A 13,586-nucleotide genomic window follows, 5' to 3' on the forward strand; every position below is an offset into this window, starting at 1 on the left:
CATCCCAACACTTTTTAAAAAATGATCGTCCTTTGCATAGGAAATCCTCCAAGATGCTTAACCCTCATTGGTATTGCAACCTTCTAAATTTCTAAAATAGATATAGATAGTGTTAGATACAAATAGGTGGCTTCTTCCATTAAAAATTTCACCTGTATACTTTAACCCCTTTCATATTTACTTATTATTCTCTTCGAAATAGATTGAAAATACTGAATATTATATAAAAATAAAAAAAGTTTCTAATTTATGGTCTTAATCAAATTATAATTACAGTAGTCATTGACACATTGGAAATTAATAGCGGTTTTTCCCTATAGACAATTTCTAGTTTGTTTTTGCATTCCTGTTAACTGACATATATTTATAGCCAGTAGTGGACACATTTATATTCTCTGCTTCCTTTATATGCCTATTTTATGGCTATACATTTATTTTTACAGAAAATGTCCAAGTGACCTCCTTGTATTTTTGACTCAAAAAATCATAAACAATCTTAGAGTCCAGTGGGCAGCTGAACCAAAATTATTTGGATACCGACCTGAAAAAGAGGGTTTGTATTTTTTTTCTTAATGTATTAATTTATTAGTATTAAATACAAATAATAACAATTGTCTTTCAATGAAATAGACTAATTATGGATTATTATTATCTGTGTATGCTTATAAACTTAGTCTTAATGATTCCAAATGTTGTATACTACATTTCAATGAAAATTAATTGTCATCTCTCGCACATCCTATTCTATTTCCCTTGTACGCCATAAGTTTAATTTGATTCAATTCTCTTAAGTCTCTTTAATATTCATTTCAACATCCCATCCATCCTTTAAACTAATTTCCTAATGCCGAACCAGCCATATATATTATAATCGCATTTATTTTGATAGCTGGCTTTATTGTATAATAATTTTGTTAGTTTTATTTTATATAATTATAATTTAAGAAAAAATTCTGGAAATTAATGAAAACAAATTATAGTTCCAGTTTTTAATATCTGTACTATTGTAGTGTTCACCTAATTTTTTTTAATATTTACATTAGATTATCAAGCATTATGGTTAATGCAGAAAGTTATTGGAGAATTAAATAATGTTTGTTTAAATCATGCTACTGTTATTCCATACCATCAACCTATATCAACTCCAGTCTGGTGGTCATCATTTGTGTTAAAAAATGTCAGAAGACAAATGGAAGATTATATTACAGTTGTTCCTTATTTGCATACATTATTTGATGTTAAAGTATGTATTATGATACTAAATTATATGCAGTATATGTTTAAAAACTATAACGTAAATATCATAAAAAAACATTTACAAATAACAAATCAATATTATAAATACTTCAATAAAATTTCTAAAATGTATGTTTATGGTATACTTATTATCGTGGTGTGGCGAAGTGAAATATTTAATTGGAAATTCATTTGTTGAATAACCTACCACCCCATTTAAATAATATAATACTTATAAAATATCATATTCCGATAAAGTTAGTCTTGTACTACAATTTCTCAATAAATCCATTACTCACCCACCTGGTATCCACCCCTTTCAAATTATTGGGCAACTCTCATTCAAAATCACTGTCAATATGCCACTGCCTATTATAAATCAAATATTAATTTTTAATATGTTCATTAAATTAATAATTATTCAAGACTATATTTAAAATGTTAAAATTATGTGTTAGGATTTTGGTGAAGCTTCTTTTTATGCAGTTTATGATGGACATAATGGTTTAGATGCCGCTGTTTATAGTTCAATGTATTTACATCAATTTTTAGTACAGTCAACTCAGTATCCAACTAATCCAGAATACGCACTGTATGAAGCATTTTTTGCTACAGACAGAGGATTTACTCAAAAAACAGAAAAATATGTAAGTTTTATTTGATATCATCCCAGAACACATTTAATAAATTTATTATTTGTACATTTTCTTTCAGAATTTAGTTAGTGGTACAACCGCTGTGTGTGCATTATATAGGCAACAAGAGAAGAAACTGTATGTGGCATGGGTCGGTGATTCAATTGCTACACTGTGGAAAAATGGAACGCCTTTATGTTTAGTGAACAAACACGTTCCCGAAAGATATGTATGTTATTATTATTATAATATGTTTTTATGCATCTATTTTTTACAGAATTAAACATTTCTGAAATTTTGGTCGGTTAAACAATGACATTATATCATAGAACTTATGGTATTTTTCAAATGTATTTTTTTTTTAATTATTCGTTCTTTTAATTTCAAAATGCCAATCAAAAATCGTATGTATTGATATATATATGACAGGGTCACAATAAAGTAAAAATGTATGACAAAATTAAACTATTCTAGCAATGCCTCAAGAATTTAATGCATAATTTAATAGGTTAGTTTTAGTAATGGCTTTATACTCAGAAAGCACACTATTGATAATCTAAGTAGTTACAATTACTAATATAACAAACTGTGAGAAATACTGAATTCATCGTCTTACCTCATCTTCCTTAAAGTGTATAATTTTTATTTATTTATTATAACATTATACTATTGTCTATTACTATAATAAACATGTTGATATATAAAAACAAATTTCTTGTATGTTATTACTTTTATTTTAGGATGAAAGTCAAAGAATAGAAAATGAAGGAGGAATAATATCGAAATGTCAAGGTATTTGGCGTGTAGATGGTCAGTTGGCAGTATCTAGAGCTATAGGTAAATCACATATTTTTAAATTAATAAAATATCTGTATATAATTTATTTAATATTACTATACTGTTTACCTAAGTACAATCAAATACAGTAAAAATCTGTTGATGTGAAATGTAAGGAACTATAAAAATTATACTATTTTTATAACTCAAAATGAGAACACCAACTATGAATGATTAAATATTAATGTTTTACCTTTCAAAGAATAATAGAACCCACTTGATGCATGGTCAGTTATAAATTTAGTTTTTTTTTTCTTAAATTGTCTTGTTATCTGTTTTTACTTGTAGGCGTTGCCTGATAAATTTATATAATGGGGCTATAATAATAATATAGTCCTATAGCCTATTATATTTCTATAAAGTTATAGTTTTCTTAGACCTCTTCAATGCTTATGTTTTTACAGCATCTTGTGTTACATATACAAAATATTTATCTCTCACAAAAAAATCGCTATGTAATAAGAAATTCAAGGAACAACGAAAAACTTACATTCTAAATTAATTCATAACAATTTCTTCTACAGAAAAAGGACTAAAGCTAGTATTAGATGACCTAGATTTTTAAACTATAGTGTGTTAACTAAGTCTTATACTGCAAAGTATTAACAACTAATAATATATGACATCCAATTAAGAGTACCAGTCAAATCTTTAATTTTACAGAAAATCTGATCCTTCTAATTAATAACACTCAGCTTTTAATGCCTAGGAAATATTTCTGATCATCATTAATCTCAGATCTACATATAATCTCTATCCCTAAAATAACATTCATTCTCTACAAACAATATTGACCCTGCATAACCAATCATCCAACACCCCTTATAAATTAACTCACACAGATAATATTTCTAGCCAATTGATAGGGTTAATGTTTTTGATTAGTATAAATACATTTCCTATTGGGTATTTTTAAATTTGTTGTTTGTTAATAACTACACATGATATATGTCAAATGGTAACTAATACTACTACTTTATGTTTATAAATATAATATAATTTGGAATAATCACATAACAATATTTAGTAATAAAATATACTAAAATATAATAAATATCAAACATGTTTTTTTTCATCACTTTTTATTTTAGATTTAAAATGGGTTTGGGTGCTTAAGAGTTATAATTTATGACTATGCAATTTTGTAGTTATATTTAAATTATTTTATATAGATGTATAATGCAACTTCTGCATTGTATGTTATTGGTTTATCTTTGTATCAAACAAACATATTCTTATGTTCTCTCTCTTTAAATCTGTAACTAAATACCTATTATAACAACTAATTTTTATTTTAAGACTTTTTTTTCACAAAAAGAAAATACATTTCATGCAACTTTAAAATTCTAGATTCACCATAATATAGCCCCCAAAAAAGTGTTTTTTAGGTTACTTGTTGAAGACAACATTTAAAACACATTTTAAAATAACTGCAATCTTTAATATGATTAATTATATTCTATATATTATTTTATAGTTTTACCTATTTAAACAAATATTACCAATTTGGTAGACAATCAAATAATTATTGCAACAAAGTCTCAATACATTTTTTTAAAATAACTGGGAGCCCACCCTAGTAGTTGGTTAAGTGTGTTTTGTCTTGTAATAAAATTGAATTTAGGACAATTTCGTCAACATTTGATTTTAATCACTTACCAAAATAAAAAATCGTAACTATATTTTTGATGCATTAAAGTGTTTTAAAGACAGCTCATCAGGAACCTTCAAACCTTGTATAACATTTCAAGGTTTTTGACTAGGCTTTGAACAAAAATAGTATCAACATATTACCTAAATAAAAAAAACATTCAAATTTTCATTAACAGGTTAAAATAAAATACTAATTAATTTGAAAATCATATATCTAGAAATTTCTAATATAAATAATACAAAGTCTCTACGGTATCTCTCAGTGGCGTATATACGAATTATTTTCACTATGGGCCGATTTATCAATTATCACTAGACAAGCAACATAGACATAATTATACATTTTTAAGGGAGCAGCTGTTATATAATTAAGAATTATGACGTATTATACAGTTCAAATAAAAATTGCGCAATTCAATTTTATAATTATTATGTAAAATTAATTTTTTGTTTCTTTTTTTAAAAATATTGACAGTGTCGTTTGTATATTTTAATGTTATCTTACTATGAATTTAACATCAAAGTCAATAAGTCATTAAAGCAAGTCCCGTGAATATAACATTTCCTTGTTGATTCCTCAAAAATGACTTTAATCAACCGGCTAACTTAATCATGGTGAAAAACTGTAAACAGTGTAAATATACATGCAATACTTTAATTGAACCTGCAATTTCACTATGGGCTCTGGCCTAGGGGGCCTCCCCCCTATATACGCCACTGGTATCTCTCCTTTTTGAGTTGCGACAAAAAACAAAAACCAATTTTGTCCTAAACTGGATAGTTGTATAAATATTTTTATTTTCAGCCGTTTTTCGTTAGTTTTTCTTAGTTTTCTATCAATTACTTTGAACTGGAATTTCTTACCAGAAACCACTCTAAAATTTGAAAATATCATTTTTTGATCCCCAATCTCGATGACCGACAAAAAACAGACATAGGAAAACCAATTACCATCAATCCTTTTAGAATCTAAATTATACCCCGTTAAGAAATTACACAATTGATTTTTAAATGACTTTTATGTTTTAATTTTTGGTTATTTTGGGCTTCAAAATTATATTGCACCATAGTATCTTATTTAATTTTCAGATAGAAGTTGGATGGAAAAATAATGATATGTAATCGATGTTTATCGATGTTTAATATTATTTAATGTTTTAGGCGATGTTAAATACAAACCACATATTACATGTAAACCAGAGATGAGATCATTAGTTTTAGATGGAAATGAAGAATTTCTAGTACTGAGTAGTGATGGTTTTTGGGAGTATATGACACCTGAAGAAATAGCAGAGACTATTTACGACGAGTTGCTTGACACTGACGGTGAGTGAAATAAATATAACATATATAAGGGTGATTTTGTTTGGTTTAGCCGTCCCTAAGCTTCATTATAATGACAGTACATAAAAGGGCCCTAGTCAAATGTCAATGCTTCTACATAAAAGACAAATAGCTATTTTTGACTTGTACTCCACACAAAATTGCATTTTGGTAATAAAAGGCAGTATCAATTGGGAAGGAAGGGTCCATCCCTAGTATAGCCTGTAAAAATCAATACATGTACTTAGTGTATTTATTAAATATTCTTATGTATTGACTTTTGTGTATTAATTTCTTCATTAGTTCGATTTTACAACTAAATTACAAGATCAAATACTGTGGTTTTTTAAGAAGATCTGTTACACAGAATTTTCACCAAATAACCTTGTTATGTCCTTGTTTAACTATTGCGGGCCGCGGGGGTATTCAGACTAGACATTAACTATCTATATAGTCCTGTGCACCAGTCGTGTTGGTCGTTTTCCTTCCACGTAGATACAGAGAGCATATACGATTTGTATTGTTATCCCCCACCGAAGCCAAAATAATTTACCATCGATTTTTCACAGAAATCTTTGTCAATCGTCAAAATGACATTGGTCAAATGCTATCAAAAAGTGTTTTAATTTTTTTCTTTTGTTTTCGTTATAATTGCATAATACCTATCTTAGATAAGTAATTCTTCATTTATTCATTAGATATGATGAGTATGAATTAGTTATTTCTTTTTTAAACGTAATAGATGACATTCAAATTTTAAATTTTAACAATAATTTTGATTTAATCTTGAAAGTTCAACGGCAGCTTAAACATTCCAATATCTTGAGGACTCAGGTATTTACATATTTAGATTAAATACATTACAAGGTATATGATGGAATTGTATTTGTTTTACAATTGAACGAATTAGATAACTTTTTTCCGCCTGTTCTCTCTTTCGTGAGGATGTCCCGGCGTCCTGTTAGAACTTTTAACAATAATTTTTAACACGTACTGTTAAATAATGTTATACTATTGACGTCTTTAGATTTTGATAGAATTTACAAGTGTGTACACTGTACAACTTTCTGTGATTCGAACACAAGTTCTTAAGAAAAACATGTTTATAAAATATTTTTGTTGGCCCGTTAAGTCGTCCATTCTTAAATGATTTTTAAGGCATCATGAGAAAACTATGTATGTTCAAGGTCTACTCAGATCTCTATTATAATTGGTCACGCTTCATCTGTGTTGTAGTTTTTCTATTATATTTTATATACAACCTTCTTGCTATACAAATTTTAACTCTAGATTTTTGCTTGTTGCTGCGTTTTAAAGACCCAGAGTAAGAAATAAATCTTTTTGAATTTGTTCATTAATGTTTATTTGTATACCTCGGTATAAGTTTAAGTACGTAAACAATCATTATTTTGTTATTTAAATCATACAGCCATTTTTGTTTAGGTGGTATTAGCAAATAATGGCTTAAATGAATCAACTGAAAAAAACTGACTAAAATAATTTAACCTGTGTGGCTGTTCCTATTTAAAAAAACAATATATTTAATTTATCATAAAATATTTTTAAGTTGACATTTTATAAAAATTTAATATTAAACTACGATATTATTATTTGATTATTATAGTTTAAATACCTCCTCCTCTCAACCGTGTGTACTCCGCGCCACCGAGTGCGTTTATGAACTATAATAGTGGTGAACGCATGGAATAAAAATGGGTATAACGCATTATATATCATATACGTATTTTAATTGTTAGCCAAAAATTAATAATAATAATTACGTCCAATAAATACTCTTTTTACGAATTTAGTATAGTAACCTAATTGACAGGATGTCCTCCAAACGCGATTGATACTATCTGTGTTTTTACCACAGGAAGTGCGCATTGTGATTTGTACTCATGTACAATATGTTCAATATACACTATAATACTATATATACAGTCATATTACAGACGGTTGGGTTATAGTGAGTTGTGGTTATTAGTTATCAATAAAATTCATCTTTTTTATGTTATTTTAACGAAGTCCGAGTTTTTCTTCAGATTTTTCAACGACAACTTTTCTTTAATCAATACAAATATTAAATAATATAATCAACTCCCCATATTAATTACAACTAACATGCAAATGACTGGCTACTAGCTAGGTACTCATAGGCTTTAGATATATAGTGTTATGTTATTAGGATTTATTAAACGACAAAAATACAATGATAAGTACCACTGTTCAAAAAAGCTCTCAAATACTTATATAGGCATTCGAATATTATTTTCATTTTTAGCGAATTTCTTTGTCATCATTTGACAGTTATCAGAGGTGTTCACCGATTCATCTAAGTTCAGAAATATACATTGAACAGAAGCACCAGTGGCAGAAAATAATTTTGTCATTGTGAAGGGGGGAGGGGGTTGCTGATATGAATTGCTCTTTAAACATAAACATTGTGGATTAAATAAGAACATAAACAGTACAACAGTTCTATGACTATACGACTATAGGAACTCTTATCAGAAGTTATTTTATTATTTATAGTCTAAAAGTTTAAAACTAACCATTTCTAAGTATATTATATTGCAACTTAAAATAATTTTGTACCCTACATTATATATACTTTGTCTCCAAGTAAATACAAATCAGGTAACTTAATATTTCTTTTCATATACCGGATATACTAATTTACGACTATAAACTTCGTTCCCCGATAGAAAGTGGTTACTTCACGCAAAAGACTTGCGCTGATAAATGGTGATTTGGGTGGTTGCAGCTTGATAGTTGATACGCCGCATTTTGGTTTGTGCTCGACCACATTATTTTGCAGAACGGAGTATACACTTCAATACTATTCGGCCACCATTGAGTATTTTAAACAATAGCTGCAGAGTAGTGAACGTCTGTATGAGTTGTATAAAATAGTATGCATACTATATAGTATATATATATATTATGTTGTTTGTGGTTACTTAATATTATATGGGTATACAGGGTGATTCGTTTGGCAGTTAACATAAAAATTCTCGAAATGTATGAACGTTTTTCAGGTATAGTATTTCTTTTTACATAATCTGAAGACAATAAAACAAACATTTTTACTAGTTTTGATCGTTATAATTTCAGATGTAAGCTTTTACTTTTTTGCACGATAGAGCTACATTTTTAATTTCATTAGATCCTAAGCAAAATATTTTATTATTTTCTGAGGATTTTGATTTAGGTACATAGAAATTTAATTTTAGACGAATAGTTAACTGTAGTGATAAACCATGTTATAACTTATAATTTACAAGTATTTTTAAGTTTGATGAGTGGTTTAACTCTTAACTGCTCTACACTGCTCAGTTAGACTTTAAATACTTCAAAATGTATAACTAATTAACTACTCGATTGAAATTTCATTTTTATACTTATGAATCATCAGAACAACATTCTGCTTCAGAATGTGATGAAATAAAAATGTATGCTATCATTCAAATAAATAAAACTTAGAACATTCTATTAATAAAAAATAGTAGAAGATATCATTCATTTTCATACATTTTGTTTTATTATGAATTCAAAAACAAATATTTTCAAAAACGCTAGTACTTCTTGAGATAATGAGTGTTAATTGTTAAAAGAATCATACTGTATGTACCTATAACCTTATTTCGTCAGGCGACGACAAATTTTACCAGACAGCACATTCCCTTGATTAACCCGGATATCACGTACTTAAAACTGTATATTATATTGTTTATTTCGGTAAATGACCTCATCTGACGCTTAAGCACGTTTTTTGAATGCAAATTTTTTCGTCACTTTTTCATTAGAATTTGTTATCTATAAGTTCTAAGTACTATATACTGGTTATTTGTGATTAGAACAACAGTGTTATGCCTATAGTATATCTTGATATCTAAATCAAAATTATTATCATGGAATATATTTTGTTAGGCTATCTTCATTTGAAATTCATACTTTAATGACAAGTCGTAAATTTAGCCATACAATTTGAAATTGTGTAATTTTAATATTTTACCAAGTAATAATCATATATAATATATAGTATATATTATATTGCTTAAACCGACAACGTTGGGGGAACTTGTAATATAACTTGCTTTTCCGACATAATATTGTATATATTTTATAGTTTTATAGTTGTGATTTTAATAAGAGTGTAACACTGTAAGTCTATAAATTATAAATTATAGTAGCACAATACGATTTAAACAAAATGTACAAGGATTTATTTGTGTTTTTTTAAATTTCTGTATAGTTAATGATTTGAAGTGTTTTTCATTTGTAAAATTAAACCTATAATTTCCAATAGTATAATATTATGTTGGTAGTATTGAAATTAAAACTAAGTAATTTATATTTTGTTTTATAACTGTCAAAAGTATATAATACTAATGTCACATTCCCATATTTATAACAATTTTAATCAAGTAATGCAAAAAATGATTACTTTGACGAAAATTCTACTCTTACAAATGTATATGACTACGTAATCTATTTATTTTTCTATATCCAATAATCAATCTCACCGCTACTGAACAATAACTTTTTTTTATGCATACATATTTTTCTATACCTGTAGTCAGTGGTGTAGGTAGCCTATTTTGCGTGTTGGTTCTTGTGGTTATGCTCAATACAACTATTTACTTACATAAATAGAATTGTATAGTTTATGTTTGGTTCATTGTTTTTCTATCCCACTCATTTTTATTCTCTTTCTCTTTTGTTTTAGCTTTTTCTATTGTGCAATAAATGGTTATTATTTATCATTAATGCTGTTGCGCATTGTTATGACACTTACGTTTTCGCATATTTAACGATATAAGATTTTCAATAACGCTTACAATGTTTTTACAGTTTCATTTTGTACTATATGTTTTTATTTTTATTTTTAGGATTATTTACTGGTTGTTTAATGTGTCATTGCAGAAAAACGATACGATCTATTTGTACATAAAAAAATCATATACCGTCCGCACGCAATATAAACAAACACCTTCATGATCCATGTTAATAGTATCCATGATTCGTGACTCATACATTCGAAGTACGGACACCCTCTTTCTCTTTAACAATGACGTCACTTTTCCGTTCATATGGCCCCTGGGTAATTTGTTGTTACCGAGTGTCCCCACTGTACAAATAGATCGTTTGATCAATGAAATAACATTTAAATATAACTATTGAATATAGGGTTATTTTTCTTGAATATTTTAACTCTGACGTTATTATAATACACAGAATACGTGTGGTATATGAGAGATGTATGTTTTATAAGGATGTTGAGAGGTAATGCCACCCAAAATTGGTCGATTTTTTCTCTATACATAACATGTATATTTAGAGAAAATAAACTAAACGAATTAAAAAAAAATCAGTTTGCTAGTTTGTTCTGATTAAAGTACATAATAGCTAATTGCTGAATATAAAATCATCGAATAGAATTTAGAATCCAAATAAATATCACTATCGTAAACCTGATACCCATTATGAGATACTAGTCCGTAGTCCTATAGTGTGATCATCCTCAAAATTGTTTATCCTTATTGTACACATCACGCTAGAAGTACTTTTTCACTTATAAAGTTTCAGTTAATACAATACATCAATACTTATTATAATTTATTAGTGAATACTCATATTCACGTATTTAACTCTTTAAAAAAATCGAGTAAATATTTACTCATGTATTCATGATTTATTTTACATATTATTTTTATTTATGTTGTGTTTATGGCACGCTATCAAATATCTCATCTAGGTTCATGCAATGATGCTATCTTTATGGTTGTTTTTTTCTCCTCGAAAACTATAGTAGAATGGAATTTCTCCCTCAATCGACCAAGTCTATATTTACCTCGTCACTTTTATACCATATGTTCTAATGTGGACGGTAGTTTACAGTTATACAACAAGCTCAGTTCTTACATGCGAACGTACATATTTCGAAGTAAAAATGAAACAGTAGTAGAGTCGAGAGACTCCAGTTCGATTGTTCTATTTTAGTCCTGTCTACGTCTACCCAATGACATTTAAAATTTTAAATGTTTTATTTACTCCACGGGATTCAATGAATATAATGTTTCTGCTTTCTAGTTTTATGGAGATTTTAAAAAAGATTATACGTAGGAAATCTATTTCTTTTATTTTGTTAAGACATATAATATTATAACGATTTAGTCGACTTTAGCTGAAAATGGTTATAAATTATGAGATAAAATTGAAATAAGTGAAATTAAATGTGTGAAATATTTTAATACTCCGTGCATGTTACAGTAAATTAGCAATTCATATTTTAAAAAATCCTATAGGCGAGGCTCTGTATGATATTCTTAACTTTTGATTAAAGCCGTATAACAGTTCACTTTAATAAAATGTTCAAAATATTTTAGCTCGTTTAGTGATATTTATAAATATTTTAAAGTATCTACTTTTTTTGTTATTTTTCGAATTATTTATGATATTTTTCGTTTGTTAACCATACAGTTTAAACATTGAATACTAAGTTCTTTGTAAGTTATTCTTCCGGAAATTTTCGTTATTTTGTCGGCATTCAAAAAATATTAGTTCTAGGGATTTGACACTTTTTGCCATTACAAAAACTATTTTCTATACACGATGCAATTTTTTTAAATATTTAGAATAATGTTTAACTACGTACCAGAAACTTATTTACATTATTCTACTATAGTTGTGTGTTGTTATTGACTGAAATATTAAAGTCATTAAAATATAATATATCATTTTATAATCTATACTATATTTTTGGTTAAAATGATTTTAACCAGTTACTAAAACAATAAATTTAAAAATAGAGGCTGTAAATCTGTTCCGTTCAGAACCATTTTTGGTATGCTATGGTTGAATTAAAATTTAAAACGTACATCACATTGACTAGGTATTTATTTAATTACAAGGTACATTAAAAACTTAATAAAACTGAGTGACTTCCATGAATTTTTGTATTATTTTATTTATCATTAATAATTGTAGAATAATTAAATCAATAAGTACCATCCTTGTTTGCTCAGAATCTATAACAAACAAAATTATTAATAATTGTTTGTAATAATTGCCTATTTTAAATAATAAATATTCGTAATTAATTTATTACACTCACGTTACACGTATATCTAATTCGCTTCTAAATATCAGCAAGTTTATAATATATAATTCCTTTTTTAATTAACTATGTGTGTAATTGTTTATTTTTTTATGATTTCAAATTAAAAGGTAATTGGATGCAATAATTAAATTTTATAATTAGTGAAAGTGGTATAACTAAATATAATTCTGTTGAACGATATTATATTAACATATTATTTTTAATTATTATATGAAAATTTCTTGTTTTGCATTTACATTTTACATGCTATATAGATTAAATTATGTTATAACTTGCAATATGTATAACAATTTTAATATTTTAAACAATAAGTTTATTGGTGTTTTCATGCACATACATTCAAGTACATACACAAACTAGCCGGTTTTTTCAAAAATTTACAAAAGTTTTATGATTTTGTTGAAATTAAAAATTAATAACCGTAAATACATAACATTTTTATCAAATCAATATTCTTGACATAATATAATATTCAGAATAATAAATATTTTATTTTGGTTCTTTTTGTAGTATTTATTGCGTTTTAAATTAAAAAAATGTTTGGTTTTTTTTTTTTGTTTTTAAGCAAACAAAATTTAAATATAATACAAGATCCCTCACAAATAATTGTATTTAAATTAAAAATATCAGTAGTGTGAAGCCGCACAAGTAATTAATGTGCGATATAAATTTGCTCAAATTTTTTCAACATTAGATATTCAAACAATCAAACGTATAATGATATTTTATCCTTAATCAAAGATAAATAATATTTTTATCAATGATTTGTTAACTTT

The 13,586-nt window shown here is 26.9% G+C and overlaps 1 protein-coding gene across 2 annotated transcripts in view; it reads left to right on the top strand.

The window, feature by feature from the left end:
- The window catches only part of LOC111039544 (protein PFF0380w-like), a 40,489-nt gene that overhangs the window by 1,257 nt on the left and 25,646 nt on the right, over window positions 1-13,586 (top strand). For both annotated transcript variants that reach the window (XM_022323098.1, XM_022323099.1), the window contains exons 3-8: window positions 444-553; window positions 1,044-1,243; window positions 1,695-1,883; window positions 1,951-2,100; window positions 2,612-2,708; window positions 5,523-5,687. In XM_022323098.1, the coding sequence (XP_022178790.1) occupies window positions 444-553; window positions 1,044-1,243; window positions 1,695-1,883; window positions 1,951-2,100; window positions 2,612-2,708; window positions 5,523-5,687 (911 nt within the window). The remainder of the gene's footprint in view (window positions 1-443; window positions 554-1,043; window positions 1,244-1,694; window positions 1,884-1,950; window positions 2,101-2,611; window positions 2,709-5,522; window positions 5,688-13,586) is intronic.

The sequence above is a fragment of the Myzus persicae genome, unplaced genomic scaffold, assembly GCF_001856785.1.
Source record: "Myzus persicae strain clone G006 unplaced genomic scaffold, MPER_G0061.0, whole genome shotgun sequence".
Lineage (NCBI taxonomy): Eukaryota > Metazoa > Arthropoda > Insecta > Hemiptera > Aphididae > Myzus > Myzus persicae.